The sequence below is a fragment of the Mytilus galloprovincialis genome, chromosome 7 (assembly GCF_965363235.1).
Source record: "Mytilus galloprovincialis chromosome 7, xbMytGall1.hap1.1, whole genome shotgun sequence".
Classification (NCBI taxonomy): domain Eukaryota; kingdom Metazoa; phylum Mollusca; class Bivalvia; order Mytilida; family Mytilidae; genus Mytilus; species Mytilus galloprovincialis.
Genome location: NC_134844.1, coordinates 28,938,708 through 28,955,151, shown reverse-complemented (window position 1 = coordinate 28,955,151; position 16,444 = coordinate 28,938,708). Strand labels below are relative to the sequence as shown.

The following is a 16,444-nucleotide window of genomic DNA, read 5'->3' as shown; positions in this document are numbered from 1 at the left end:
TCCAAATTCATGACGTCATCAACGTTTAAATCTTAGTTTAAACCAATTTTTACTTTCCAATATTATATTGCTATACAATAAAAGGGTTATTGCATGAATATTGGGGAATATTGTCCCTCGTAGAACATATATAAAATTCTACTCGGGACAATATTCCCCAATATTCGTGCAATAATCCTGTATTATTGCACACCAGAAGTGTTCTACCTGGCTGCAACGTTTTCTTATATACCACCGTACGTCCGTATCATATTTACAAGTTTTTTTATACATCCCGTTCTTAAAGATGTATTAGGCATTTTTTCTCTTTTTACTAAGACTTAATTTCCGTGTATATACACTTTTCACATATTTATTGTTTCGGATAAAGGATTCCAATCTTGTGTTTTATCCTGCTTAATTGTGTATATCCTTTAGCTCTTAGCCTGTTATATATTTATACTTTAATTTGTTATTGTATTTATGATTTATGAAACTAAGTTTGATATGTTTTCTAGTACGTTTTTCTAGCCAAAACTTCAAAATATAAAATGTAGAAAAATAATATCTTACATCTATGTCAAATTTTCTCGTCAGTTAACTGCTAGTAGTCTGTTGTTATTTATGTATTATTGTCATTTTGTTTATTTTCTTTGGTTACATCTTCTGACATCAGACTCGGACATCTCTTGGACTGAATTTTAATGTGCGTATTGTTATGTGTTTACTTTTCTACATTGGCTAGAGGTATAGGGGGAGGGTTGAGATCTCACAAAAATGTTTAACCCCGCCGCATTTTTGCGCCTGTCCCAAGTCAGGAGCCTCTGGCCTTTGTTAGTCTTGTATTATTTTAATTTTAGTTTCTTGTGTACAATTTGGAAATTAGTATGGCGTTCATTATCACTGAACTAGTATATATTTGTTTAGGGGCCAGCTGAAGGACGCCTCCGGGTGCGGGAATTTCTCGCTACATTGAAGACCTGTTGGTGACCTTCTGCTGTTGTTTTTTTCTATGGTCGGGTTCATGCCAAGAAATCCTCGCTAAAAATTCCGGTCGACCTCCTACGGCAGTCATTAGTAGCTAAAGATTTGATTTCATTGAAGAAACTAATTTATGACCTTCATGTACGTGTCGCTTAGAACACGGCCATATACCGAATGGTCAATATTAATGAGGCCCCTCATGGGGGGGTCCTAGTAATCACATAATCACCATTTTTTTGCCAATATAATCACATAATCATTAAATATTTGCTTATCTTTAGTAATCAAATAATCATAAACTAAAAATACAGTCCTAGGTAATCAAATAATCATGAAATATTTGGCTTAATAATCAAATAATCATTAAAAAAACGGCCAAGTAATCACATAATCAAAAACCCCATGAGGGCCCTCATTAATCATCCATCTAATTTGCTCTATGGGGTGTTTGCAGAATTTCAACGGAGGCAATTTCTTGGCATGGTTGTCTCTTTGGCACATTCCCCATTTCCATTCTCAATGTTATCAAATTTTCTCTGAATGCTTTAGTTTCAGAGATATAAGTCAAAAGCTGCATTTTACCCCTATATTCTATTTTTAGCTATGTCGGCCATGTTGGCTGGCTGGAGGGTTCATCAGACACATTTTTGTAAACTAGATACTCTAATAATGATTGTGACCAAGTTTGGTTAAATGACTTATTTGTAGATCTTACTTTGCTGAACATTATTGCTGTTTACAGTTTATCTCTTTCTGTAATAATATTCAAGATAATAACCAAAAACTGCAAAATTTCGTTAACATAACCAATTCAGGGGCAGCAACCCAACAACGGGTTGTCCGATTCGTCTAAAAATTTCAGGACAGATAGATCTTGACCTGATGAACAATTTTACAGATTTGCTCTAAATGCTTTGGTTTCGGAGATATCAGCCAAAATCTACATTTTACCCCTATGTTCTATTTTTAGCCATGGCGGCCATCTTGATTGGTTGGCCTGGTCATCGGACACACTTTTTAAACTTGTTACCCCAATGATGAGTGTGGCCAATTTTGGTTAAATTTGGCCCAGTAGTTTCAGAGGTGAAGATTTTTGTAAAAGTTAACAGACGACGACGACGGGCGCCAAGTGATGAGAAAAGCTCACTTGGCCCGTGAGTTAATAATTTTCTTCTTTGCAGGATCGTTCCCTTGATGGTCCCCTACCTCCCCTACCACGTGATGTTGGCGCTGAAAAGACATCCAAGATGGTCGCCACTAAGGGACAAAGTTAACCGAGGACATTGTGTGAAATACATAAAGCAATATTTCGTCAAAACCGTTTCACAGATAAAATTGATACTATGTCTAAAAGATGGTTCTGTACAAAGTTTGTAACTTTGATGTCGATTGGAAGTTTGAGATGGCTCCAATTACAGAACGCAATTTAGAAAACAATACAAGAATCTTGTTTTTAAAAAAAATATTTGACATATCGAATAGATATCTATTTTAACTATGGGAAAATAATAATAAATTATAAAAGACAAACGTAATTTTGTCTATTAGAATTACTACTACTTCCGACTTTACCCTGTTTTTAAACTGACTAAATTGCTTCGTTTTAATTTTGTTTTATATATTTTTCAATATTGAGGGTTTGACACCACCCTTACATCACAACCTGACCAAGGTGCCACAGGGTTTTATGAAATATAGGCAAATGACTATAATTGTTCTTCAAAATCCATACAGATAAAATGAAGATATCTGATTTCGTTAACTAATTTAAAAATATATTTTATGCGATCAGGAGAATTTAGATGGATCTGAATTTTAATCGAATTGAAACAAAATCCCACTTCACCTCAGTATATTTCCCTTTTCACAATATCTTAATAGCTATAAATGTATTATAAGTATTTTCAATTTACATGCACGAGGAAGTTTGTGAGAATTTCTATATATTGTAAGTATCCTTCATTCATTATCCCACTCATGCTGTTCGTACTGTTCACCGCAAATTTTGCATTTTTCCCTAGAACTTTTTTTACAGGGGGCGAAATATACCAGAGGGACATTCAAACTCAAAAGTCGGAAATAAAATGAAAACGCTCAGGCTAAAAAAGAAAAAGACAAATAATAGTACACAAAACACTACATAGAACACTTAGCAACACAAACCCCACCAAAAACTGGGGAAGATCGCCCCCGGAAAGGAAATCATATCCTGCACCACAAGTGCCACCCGTCGTGTTGCTCATGTCAGTAAAAACCCGGTAATAAGTTTTATTCGGTAGGTACAAATGTTTTACCCCCAAGAGTGACTGTTGAATAGAAATATGCATATGGTCACCATTGGTCTCGAGAAAATAGAGTGCCATGTTATTTCCATGTTAAAACCCGTGCAATAACTCTTTGAAAGAGGGGTCCGTATTAAAATGGTCTATTGCAAAACTAAATTCCTGTCCCTATCCAATATAGCCTCATTTTCCGTGGCTGTCCAAATTTTCTCGACGGGGACCTTCACCCTGGGCGGCCTATGTTTTGAGAACCTACGTATTGTAGTTATTGTTTATTTTTTTCTCGGCCTGAAATATTTGCCACTGGACGTTAAATATTTAACGATCAATCAATCAACTGCTTTAAAGCTTACTATACCGGGTATTGGTTTTGTTCTTTGTTAACGGATATATGGTAAGCTATGTTTATTTACACCCCTATACATCGAACTTTGCAGGATAGTGACCTCATTGGCATTCACATACCAGACCTCTTCATTTTAAATACAGAAAGAACCTGAGAAAGGTTTATGAAAATGCAAACTGAGTGAACACACGTCTGACGTCAGGTCATGCCAAGAAATTGCCTCCATTGAAATTCTGCAAATATCATATACCAAATGGTCAATATAAAGCATCCATGTAATTTGCTCTATTGGGCCGTGTTCTAAGCGACACGTACATGAAGGTCAAAAATTAATTTGTTGAATGAAATCAAATCTTTAACTACAGTAACTAATGAGTGGCGTATGAGGTCTACCGGAATTTTTAGCTAGGATTTCTTGGCATGGCTGGTCAAAATGGTTTTAAACTTGCCTGAAATGTACAAAACAGAGTTATAAATCAGTTATCTTTCAGATGCACTTTCATTCAGTCAAAATGTTTTATTACCGATTTAAATAACTATTTAAACATATCTTTTGTTTCAATCTATATGTCCCTTGTAGGCATAACAATTTGTGTATTGTATAATTTTATATACATGACATACTCGTACGAGGTTCATATATGGGTTTAGAAAATGAAAAATAAAAAAAGAGGTTTTAAACTGCCATATATATGTTCTTCAAGAGGTAAGTCACCAAGTTAAAAAAAAAAAAAAACATGGATAAATATGTATAATACGAATATTATTTTTTTTTTGTCTCACAGAAATAAGTTAAGAGGTTCAATCAACATGAAGGAGCATAACAGTCTGTAAATTGCTTTTCATGGATTTTACAGAGAAAAATTCAAGATATATGGCCATATACATGATATATGACTCCGATGGATAGCATGGTTAAGTAAAACTGAAGACCTTTCATGTACTACAGATAAAATGAATATTTATCTATTTATCAGGATAAATGGTGATAATCAAATCAGTTACTGTAACTAATTAACTGGGTTAGATTCTTTGATAATCCAGTTCTTCCAACTTTCTTTCCCGCGATACCGTTGCATATTTTATAATTTTTACATTCAAATCCTTTGCGAAAATTGCAAATTCAGAAAACCGACATCTTCGATATAAGATTAATTATTCAATAGCAGTAAAACCAATAAGATTTGACCATAATTAATGTCTTCACATTGTACAACTGACCGCTACAGGCAAAATAACCACATGTACATAAATTTGAGGTTTCATTGATCCAATTCTCATCCTGTTGTGTATATAATTCATATTTTATGCACGATCTGAGAATTAGACAATACATACTCTAAATATCTACCTTACAGTAATACGTTAATAGGATTTTATTAGTGATATTGGTGTGTTGTATCAAAAATACACAGTTTTACATCTAGCTAATTACCACATTCATCTTAAAAACAGGCGTACGTCAGTGTAATGTGTAAATTATTTCCTTTTCGTTTCCATAGTAACGAATCCTGTAATATCGGAATGGAGGAAGTCTAGTTAAACTGAGTAAGTACAGTATTTTTAAGTGTATTTTATCATTTCAGCTAATTAATAATTGTTGTATTGTGCAATTAAAGTTCTCTTCTTAAAATCATAGTTCAGACAATCATAGAGACTGTATATTATTTTTTACAAAAAAATCGAAATTAGCATATATATTGTTAATGACACACAAAAAGAGAACAATTCGTGTACAATCAAAATGACAAGAACGATATATATATATATAAATACATCATATACGATTATTCATGCTTCAAGCTATTACATATGTTACTGTGATTACGAGAAGTTGTTTTCGATATATTGTCAAATCATTATTAGATGTATCCATTGTTTTAACACTAAAACCAATTGCCCTTGATTTGACTGAAATATAAAAAAGAAATAATCTTCCAGCGGGGGCGGGATCAGTCGATGTTGTCTCCGTCGGTAGTCCCGCTACACTGCCTTAAAAGTGTGACACCCTAGCTTCTATAGACCCTTGCCATGGATTAAATGTGTCCACCTTGGGGAAGTCGAGTTTGTGTCCGTGTGATTAAATGGAGTTATCTGCAGAGGTCAGTCGGTAGACTCAGTAACAGATCCAGAGGAGCAGTGTAATGGACAAATCCCAAGAAATCCCCCTTTTTTTGATGAATTTTTAAAAAATTTTGTTCGCAAAGCATAACATATCTCAAAACAAGTTAGCCTCCCAACAGTTGCCATTACTTTTTTTTACTATTATTGACATTTAAGCCTCCCAATTACTTGAACTTTAGATCTGTCCTTAGTCGATTTTAACGTAGTACAGTAGTATAGTATAGTAAGTAAGTAAGTAAGTAAGTAAGTAAGTAAGTAAGTAAGTAAGTAAGTAAGTAAGTAAGTAAGTAAGTAAGTAAGTAAGTAAGTAAGTAAGTAAGTAAGTAAGTAAGTAAGTAAGTAAGTAAGTAAGTAAGTAAGTAAGTAAGTAAGTAAGTAAGTAAGTAAGTAAGTAAGTAAGTAAGTAAGTAAGTAAGTAAGTAAGTAAGTAAGTAAGTAAGTAAGTAAGTAAGTAAGTAAGTAAGTAAGTAAGTAAGTAAGTAAGTAAGTAAGTAAGTAAGTAAGTAAGTAAGTAAGTAAGTAAGTAAGTAAGTAAGTAAGTAAGTAAGTAAGTAAGTAAGTAAGTAAGTAAGTAAGTAAGTAAGTAAGTAAGTAAGTAAGTAAGTAAGTAAGTATAAGTAAGTAAGTAAGTAAGTAAGTAAAGTAAGTAAGTAAGTAAGTAAGTATATCATTTATTATAAATATAATATTACATAATAAGAATACAATAGTCAAATAAATTTACACCGGACCCGTTGGACCTATATGTCACTTTAAACCTAATGTTCAAATTTGCATTACGCAATGTGATTGTTACTTATAAAGAAGTTCCTTTCTTTTACAGAAAAAAAAAAATTTAAAAAAATTTTAAATTTAGTATAAGTATTTGTATGTATAACAAATCAAAAAATATTTATACCGTTTTATACAATTTGACTGACTGTCTTTTTAATGTTGAGGACATTATACAATCAATTCTAATTTATGTTGCAGTCTGTTTTTTTCTTAACAGACACTTTTGTCCATACGTATTCATATTAATAATTATCAATAATTATGACTTCTTGATCAATGTCTTTATTGATCATTCATTGATTACAGCGTATAGACAATGATAGAATGACAGTGACTTTGAATTCACATCACTCATCAATATAATGGGATCATTAGAGGACGGACATCTGTTGTCATTGCAGTGTTTGTAGATTTTCTCGATTTTTAGTAAACACTTAACAAATTTTTTTTAATAATAATTTGTTTTCTCTTTCTGATCATAAATGTGAGTTCGTTTATATAATATAGACAATATCTGACAAAACAAGACAATAATTTATTTGAGTCTCATCTCTTATAAAACATTTACATAATATTACAACTTCGCATATAAAACAAATGCCACTCTAAAAAGAGTTACGAGTGACTATAAAAATGGTGGAAGAGAAACTCAACTACAAAAAGATTATTATACGAGATATTGATGAGATGTATTACCATGATTACAAGTTATACGAACAATACACACTTCTACATCGTCTAATTACTTTTGTACACTTTCTGAATTTTAAAATAAACGTAGACAAAGAAGGTTAGCTAGATATCGAAAACTATATATTTATAAAAATTACTTTATGTCGCTACATTGACCTTTGGGACTTACGGTTCAAGAATAATCGACCAATCTGTGGTATCGTTCAACAATAATCGATTTATATGTCATATCGTCGGACAATAAACGATCAATTTGTGATATCGTTCAGCAGTAATCTACCAATCTGTAATATCGTTCCATGACTGATGTACATATATTTATCATTGTATTTTATAGGTAATGAGAAAAACACGCAAAGTATGTTGCAAACTTCTGCTGTGCACGGTGTGCTTAATATGTATTTTTCACATTCTCCTGACAGGTAAGGATTTTTGCAATTTCCCATTTTATCTGCTTGTTTAAAAAGAAGAGATATGACCACTTTCTCATGAAGTTATCTTAAACTATTACTATGATCCGTTTCCAAAAGATTTTTTTATTTTATTTTGATTTCAACAATTGTCAAGTTTTAAAAATGTTACTATAAAAATGGCACATTCAAGACGTCAGTATACATGGTATATATGGTATATGTTTTAGGTAAGTAACGGATGGGGACACTAGAAACAAAATTAAATTTCTAACGGAAGGAAGGCAAAACATATGTTGTGTCTTTCAGTTACTAAGTCAGTTGGGTTATGTTTGTCCTTGGATGCAAAATATTACAAAACCATCAAACTGAAAATTGGCAATATAGACTAAATGTTGTTTTTTGAAAAGGAGTAGGTTCAGTAAGACCCCTTTTCGGCCAAAAAATATAGCAGTTTTACAAAATTGTGAAAATGTAATCTTTTAGCTATTATTGGAAAGAAGAATTCTGCTTCTGCTACATAAATATGGGCTGTTTTTTGACAAAACAATGCACGTATATCGGGTACTAGCATCATTAAGTCATGCTAAATCACTGAAATCGTCACAATTTTAGCATTTTAGTTAAATTTTAGCTGGTTTTCGTCTTAAATGAAAGTGGCCGCATTCGTGTTCATTCATAATATTGAAATGTTAGTTGTTTTTGATGATAATACATAACATATATAAAGGTTGAGGATGAACACGGATGCGGCCACTTTCATTTTTGACAAAAACTATATGAAAAGTGACGGTTTTTGGCATATTTGATAGACTTTTAATATTTAAGGTGGTACCCAACACCTTTACCAAAATTTATTTGGCTCGTTTAAATTTCATAAAATTTTGACAAAGTATTTACTTTGACCCTTTGATAAAAATTTCAAAATTTCAAAACTTTTGAACCAACCAATTTTTCAGAAAAATTACACTGGTTATATAGCAGTTTGACAGACACTAAGTATGATCATTGAGAAGCTTGATATTCCCTTTACAACACAACGTAATTAAAACGTTTAGCTGATTTTACAGAGTTATCTCCCTATAGTATTAGGTACCACCTTAAACTTGAATCTGATCGTTTTTAATGACTAAATCAGTTAAAATCTTTCACATAAACTAATCGAATCAATTGAAATAGACATTTAAGTGTTTAAAAAGTTTTCAAAATCTTTCGTTAGATGAACCTGAAATATAAGGCCAATATCGGACCTACTCCTTTATACAAAATGAAAGCACGTGAAAGTGCATGAAAAGCTTCTTACTTAATATGAACGTCACTTGCTTTTATTTCGTATAATGAATGTTCATTCAATTCCTATATTTACAGAGCTTCGTAAATAAAACAACATTTGAATCTGAAAGTGAATCTTTGTAAACACTAAACCTCGTAGAAATTCGCTACTGAGAACAACAACAGTAAATCTTATTCAAGTTCAAATCCTGTTTACAAGCTTTGCTTTACTTGGATTACTCGGCAAAGCTTAGATACAGGATATGTATTTGAATCACCGATTTAAATCAGATTTTAAAAGTAGTAATCTTTCACGTGAATTCGATATAAACGTTTATTCAATAAAGATTTATAGATATGTCGTAAAATATTTTATTTTAATTATTATCATATATGTTTATCATGAAAATAATAAGTTATTGTTCCTAACGGCAGAGACATATAATACATATATATATCTCTGTTGTGAGTCAGGAACCATATCATACATTTTCAAGGCCTGTCAGAAGACAGGGGCGGATCCAGCCACTTTTAAAAAGGGGGCCCATTCCGGGATAAAAAGGGGGTTCCATCTACATGTCCCGATTCAAATACATTGATCGTCTTAAAAAGGGGGTTCCGGGGGTTGGAACCCTCATAGGCGGATCCAGGGAGATTATATAGGGAATCATTGAAGCATGACTGGACCCCCCCCCCCCCCTTTTAGGTCAGTCAGCGAGCCCCCCTTAGGAAAAGTTCTGGATCCGCCACTGACCTTCGTACTGTCAACACATATTTGTTCCGCCTAACAAAAGTTCCAATGGAGACTTTGCTATAATATTGTCATAATATCTATTCCTGTTGGAACAAATGTTCTGTACCATTTATTCCGTTAAGGGAACATATTCTGTAATATTTATTCTTGTGGAAATAATATTCCAGATTAATTTTTCCTTTTGGAACTTATATTATGAAGGAACTTCTATTCCGTGACAGTACCCCCACCCCCCCGTATCCGCTACTTTGAGAATACAGTGAGAAAAGAATGGTTTACAACAAGCATATAAAATTTACTAATCATTGCTTATAGTGAAGAATAACAATGATTGAAGAATTTATTTTTCGTTGTAGTTGATGTAAATATGACAAAAAGGAACGACGAAATACTGCATTATCAACAGGTGAGACGTGAATGAAAAAATTTGTTTTTATTGCAAAAATGTGAAACACTTGTGAAAGTTATGATAGCGAGTTTTGTGTGTATTATTTTTCACTTTTTTTTTTACATTTTGGCTATCATTTCAGTATAGATATACATCTACAGATACGTAAGCAAAACTATAATCATGTTTTAGAGTGATAAACAATCGAATCCGTTTCAAATCAACATTACACTAAGCTTTAGAAGTTCATTGCTAGATCGTTATTGGATTAAAACTATGCACATGTGGAAGTACAGATTTTTATGCAATCAAATTGAGTTTTCTAGTTAACTTGTGCACTTAATGGCACTATATCAGACCTTATCAATTTTAAACAAACACAAAGAATTCGTATTTTGTAAATGTCAGTTAGTATCAACCCTGTAATGGAATTTACACAAATTAAGTAATTTAATTTAGATATACAGAAATAAGCATTGAAAATCCTGGCAGCATTTTGCGGTAAAGATATAAGCGTGTATTTTTATATACTAGTAACACAAATACTCATAGATATAAGAAGATGTAGTATGAGCGCCAATGAGACAACTCTCCATCCAAGTCACAATTTGTAAAGGTTATTATAGGTCAAAGTACGGTCTTCAACACGGAGCCTTCACAGTGTAGGTACTATTCTTTACGCTATCCGGAAGTCGCGATTTTCGAAGCGAGAACTTCTTGGATCACATTTTAAATTTGATGGATCTACTGAATTAAACGGTAAGTTGATCATCTGTACATTGCTTAATGATTAATTCAGCTGACATCGATAGTCTCAAATGGTTTAGAATTAAATTCAGCACATTCATTATTCGTATCTTTGCCTTAATCAAGAGATTTACAAGTGCATCATTAAGGTAAATCAGTCGGTGAACCTAAAAACAATCGTTTTACCCTCTCAGTGTACAAATATACGTAAAAACCAGACTTAATTAACTAAATGAAGTATATTTCAAGTGGTGGTAAAAGTTTCAACCAGATCTTTTAACCCAGAAATAAGAAAATTACATTTGTTTGAATTTCTCACTGTACGATCAGTCTCGCTTGTATATTTTGAAACTGTATGATCAGTGTTTATATATTTCACTATATTCTAGTGGTGATTTCAAAGTTATTTACGATACATTAGAAGGTGGCATTTTTCCAAATAACACAAATATATTTCAATAAATTCACATCCTGAAAATTTATGAAACATGTTTTAGCTTGATAGGGTGTACTCGACTTACTACATCGAGTGTAAGGATGTTTAAATGTTGCTAAAATAAAAGGAAGGTTTGTTGTTTATATAAGTTTCAGAAATTTCCTCCGTTATAATTAAAATTGTAAAAACACACAGATTTAATTGTCATATAAAAATGCATATATTTACACACATTCGAGGCCGTATTGAAGCCTATAATTATACCCATCAGGTATTTCCAACACCTCCTAAGCCAGTTTTTAAAGTTTTCTGAAATTGCTACATTTTTAATCAATTGATGCATTATGGACCTTCTATTTCGAATTTTTGGTAAACATATTTTTGATGTTTCTATATCTAAAACACGGACTTTGCCATAGCCTTATATTGGGCGTACCTATTTTATATCCACATCTTCCTTCAGACACTTGTCATAACTTAATGAATCTTTTTCAGATTCTTTATCATTTAATTCAATTGCAATTGTGCACCTTTTGTTTTGATTTTTCAAAAAATCACTGTTTTCTCTTTTCGTGATACGGACTTTTCCACGACCTTATTGGGTGATACCCAATTACTATACGCAACATTCCTAAAACTACTGTATATAAATAAAACTTTATCAGATTCTTAATTAATGATGCCACTGTGCACCTATACTTTAGTTTTTTGGGGCGTTATTTTTTCCAAAACATGGACTTTAGAAGTGGCGAAGTATAATTTCGTTAATTCTTTCCGCAATACCTGAAGTTTTTAAACAAATCAATGCATGTTGTATTAAGTTGTAAATACTTAAATTTACTTATTCTACCTCAAAAAGAAGATGAAATAAGATTACCCAAATTATATCACATGAATTATCCCCCTATACGCAAAGCTTTCTTTATCCATTTTTTTTTTTTGTAATTTTAAAAGAGACAAGCTTGCCCATGATTTATGTTATCATCAATTGGTCAACGGCGGACATTGTAAATAGTCTTTAAAAATGTAATAGCTAAACAGATAACTGCAACGATGCACTTTTACAAAGTCCACAAGCGAATCATGTATTGCTTTTTAGGTATTTGATTTTAACTAAGACTGACGGAACAAAAATACAATTATTTTGCCGACTAAAAAAATCACCTGAAATATATTTGTATTGTCTGATGAAAGAAATTACACGTTATTGTTCCCTGGACAGTTCATAATATCACATTGACATGTATATACCCTCAAATTGCTGTTGTTGTTTTCTTCAAAGTCACGACTGGTCATACAGTCAACAACTCTCTTCTAGAATACAGTCAGGTCTAGACTGATCGTACAGTGATTATTTTTGGATCCTCAAGGAAAACATATTTTTTTACGGGAAATACGAATATTCTACTTAAATACGAAAAGAATATTGAGACATTATATATTTAACTGTAAATAAACTTTATTTTTCAGGCTGGGATGTTGATGAATAATATAAGTCTGTTTAGGAACATATTGGCTGGAAAAGAAATGAAAAACTTATCACTACCATCACCATTGACAGAATTTCAGAAATTTTATAACAACCATAATGCAGTTGACAAAAAGGTTGTCATGTATGGTCAATCTACAAGGGACCAAGGTTGGTTCAACAGAACTTATCTTCAACTTATGAAGAAAAAAATATCAGGGACAGAGCTTAAAAATTTAACTTTGCCTTCGGCACTCGTGGATTTTGAGAGGTTTTACAACACACATTCTAACATTGATAACAGCGTTGTTCAGTATGGTAATTTTACTAACAGACAAGGTTGGTTCTTGGAAAACTTCCTCGATGTTGTCAGTTTCGCTTTCACTGGTACTTGTTGTAACAATGTATCTTATCTTTGGTCCTCTCGTTACGCTTTATATATAGCATCTGTATTGAAGACCGATTCGTAAAAGCTACGTACATATGTATAATCTGTGTATCACTGTTTTCACTGTTTCACTGTTTCACTTTTGAATTGTATACAATTTGTATCTGCATGAAAACGTTAACTTATAGCCCCTCTTTTCCCGTCAGTCAATACTACTTCCATTGATATGGCATTCTATTATATAGTTAATTTTCTACAAGTATATCCATGTTCTTGCTGTTATCTTCCGATGTTTGTCCTAGCGCAATTATTGTTTCATTGTCTATAATGAACCGAATAAGGAAAATTATGATACTGTTTGAATAAGGTATAATTGATTGGTTGTTTGGGTTTAGCGCCCTTTTAGCATTTACAATACAATGCCGTCCACTTGTGTTGTAAACTGGAGAACTAGGAGAAAGCCACAGACCCTTCAGCAAGAAAACGCCAATCAGTCAATAAAGATATGATTCGAACGCACCATTCCATTATAGAGGTTCAAACACCATTCGACTCAACTCGGCCGATTCCGTACCCTCACCTAGAGTGGCGGATTGTACCAAGGGTTGCCGAATGGTTAAAAACTAGATCAACCACTTTGACGCTCGGTCACATGACACATGATAAACATATATGTAGCAAACTTTTAAGCAGCGAGCAAAAAATTCAATGTTTGTGAAATGCAATTTTTGAACATAAACCTTTTTCTGTCGAGTGTAACGACGAGCGCATTACATCATACGGACAACCGTTGTCCGTTCTTGTTGTCTTGACTATATGCGCTTTTGCAGTTTTAGAGTTGTAGAACTTTGGTTATGTATTCTACGTTTAAACCTTTTCTTATACTTAGTTAGTGTTTTGGAAACAATTTGTTTTATTGATAATGTAAGAATGACACATTTTGCCACTAACTTTTTCAATTAGTATTACACATTCGTCCATATGACAAATATGTATATAGAATAAATTAAGAATATAGTCATGATTTTTTGTACCAATCAAGGGCTCTTAGACAGAATATTCTCATACATAAACAATTTCTTAAAATCACTTTAATATTGTATATATTATACTTTGTATAAAAATAAGTAAAGAGAAAATGCTTTTTTTACAATTGATGCATGGGGAAGGCGTTTTTTTAGTTCTCAAAATGCATGTACTGTTTTAGATTTCAAGTACATAAAAGATAAGATAAACTGTTTTAAATGTTTGAAAAAAAAGCTCGTTAAGGAAACAACAATATTAAACTTGTTTGCACTTAAAGGGTGAAAAAATCAGGGTACGTTTCAAAAGGTCAACTGTTTAATATTTTTTTTTAAATATATGTGTTTTTTTTTTCTGTTCCAGGTTATCTAACAATAGGGATACCTACAGTAAAGAGACGATTAAATGGTGACCACTACATGTACACAACTCTAAACTCTCTTATATCTAACACTGATCAAGGCAGGATTCAAGATGTAATTATTGTCATTTTTATGGCAGACCCAGACGAATCTTGGAATAACGAAAGTGCAAAAAAGATATATGAGGAATTTAAGCCTCATTTTGATAGCGGTTTCATGCAGATTATAAAAGCACCTGAAAATATATACCCAGACTTTTCCAATTTGCAAAAAACAAAACAGGATTCGGCAGAACGAGTCCAATGGAGATCCAAACAAAATGTTGACTTTGCCTTTTTAATGCTGTATTGCCAAAACCTTAGTACTTATTATATACAATTAGAGGACGATGTTCTGGTCGCCTCTAATTTCGTTAAAGATATCGAAAGTTTTGTTTTAAATCGTACAGACCACTGGATTTGTTTGGAATTTTCCACTCTTGGATTTATTGGTAAAATGTTCCATTCAAGTGATTTACGAGTGATATCATCAGTGTTGTTAACTTATTTCAGCGAAACACCATGTGATCTTTTACTAGGAGGAATTATAAAATTCTTGGGACAAAATACTCCTATTCATTCATCAGTTAGTTTATTCCAACATATTGGTAAAATTTCGTCACTCCGGAATAAAATGATGCCTTCGATAGACCGATTTTTTAAAGATAAAGGATCAAATATTCTTCCAATAATGAAACTACCAAAAGGTGGTCATCCCGATGCGAAGTTTGAAACTAATATGAAAATCATACCCGATTATCCTCCGGAAAATGTGTATAAAAATAATTTATTTTTTTGGGCTTCATACCCTAGAAGTAAACAGTATTTTAGACTAATTTTTACAACAAATATAAATATGTCACGATTAGTAATTTCTACCGGTGAAAATATCAATAAAACGGATTTTTTAGAGAATGGAGTTCTAAAGGTCGGTTTTAATAATAAGCAACATATTTGCAATGATTTGAAAGAAATTGGTCGTTTCGTTGAAGGTGAATTCGATTCTTTAATACAAGGAATAGTCATACCAGAAAATATAAAATGCTTGCACATAGAAGCTAAAAAGGGACAAAAACGGTGGTTGATTATAAGAGAAATTGAAATATTTCAAAATAAAAAATATGAAAAATAGTTCTTTCGCATTATGTTCATGTATAATAAACGCCTTAGAATTTGTCAGAAACAAGCACACTTTTAAATAAGCTTAATCTTCCAATATTCCATGCAGTAAGTTGAAGAAATTAAGTTATTTGAAATTTTTGATTTTTTGGGTTGTCCATATCTTAAAAGAGGATTATGCACGAAACATTTGAGATATTCGTATCTAATCCGAAACACTTATTTCAATGCACAAAGTACTCAAAGGAGACAAGAGATGAGATCTCACATACAATGTTTAAACCTGCCGCCTTTGGGCTCCTGCCCAAAGTTATGCACTTCTAGCCATTGTTAGTCTCGTGGTTTTTTCTTTTGTTTTGGTTCATTTTTATGATTCAGAGGTTAGTGTGGCGTCGATTTTGCTGAAGTAGTATACATTATTGTTTATTAGCCCACTGAAGCGCACCTATGGCTGAAGATTTGTTCTCACTGCGTTAAATACATAAGCGGTGGCCCTATGTTGGATTTTGCTCTTCGGTCGGGTTGTTGTCTCATTGGCTAGAAGTCTTCTAAAAAACAGACCGATTGTTCAACTTCTATTCTCCTTATTTTAGAAACAGTTTTTTTTATTAAATGGAAAATACATGTAGGGATTGTGTTTCTATTAGCACTCCGTCTATACTAGTATAAAAATCAGAAAATGTGGTACATGTATGATTGCAATGAGACAACTCTCTGCAAAAGACCAAATGACACAGAAATTAACAGGTATAGGTCACCACACGGTCTTCAACAATAACCGAAGCCCATACCACATAGTCAGCTAAAATGACAAATGTAAAACAATTCAAACGAGAAAACTAACGGCCTTATATATG

At 32.5% G+C, this 16,444-nt stretch overlaps 1 protein-coding gene across 4 annotated transcripts; it reads left to right on the top strand.

The window, feature by feature from the left end:
* The first annotated feature begins 4,841 nt into the window (after positions 1-4,841).
* Positions 4,842-15,618, top strand: LOC143082709 (alpha-1,3-mannosyl-glycoprotein 4-beta-N-acetylglucosaminyltransferase C-like). Of its 4 annotated transcripts, XM_076258529.1 has the most exons (6): positions 4,842-5,139; positions 7,520-7,604; positions 9,975-10,024; positions 10,149-10,171; positions 12,660-12,996; positions 14,432-15,618. In XM_076258529.1, the coding sequence occupies exons 5-6, from the start codon at positions 12,666-12,668 to the stop codon at positions 15,598-15,600; spliced, it is 1,500 nt and encodes a 499-aa protein (XP_076114644.1). In that variant the 5' UTR covers positions 4,842-5,139; positions 7,520-7,604; positions 9,975-10,024; positions 10,149-10,171; positions 12,660-12,665; the 3' UTR covers positions 15,601-15,618. The 4 variants fall into 4 exon arrangements, with proteins under 4 accessions (XP_076114644.1, XP_076114642.1, XP_076114645.1 ...); XM_076258527.1 differs by lacking the exon at positions 10,149-10,171 and having other exon boundaries at positions 14,432-15,617; XM_076258530.1 differs by lacking the exon at positions 10,149-10,171 and having other exon boundaries at positions 4,845-5,139; positions 12,660-12,828; positions 14,432-15,616.
* Positions 15,619-16,444: the final 826 nt, after the last annotated feature.

What these genes read in the sequence shown, in the direction of transcription:
- LOC143082709 (XM_076258527.1), top strand. Translation starts at nt 7,523, where the DNA reads ATGAGAAAAACACGCAAAGTATGTTGCAAACTTCTGCTGTGCACGGTG. An exon ending in TTTTCACATTCTCCTGACAG is followed by an intron (nt 7,605 to 9,974) that starts GTAAGGATTTTT and finishes TTTTCGTTGTAG; the next exon opens with TTGATGTAAATATGACAAAA. An exon ending in TAATTTTACTAACAGACAAG is followed by an intron (nt 12,997 to 14,431) that starts GTTGGTTCTTGG and finishes TTTCTGTTCCAG; the next exon opens with GTTATCTAACAATAGGGATA.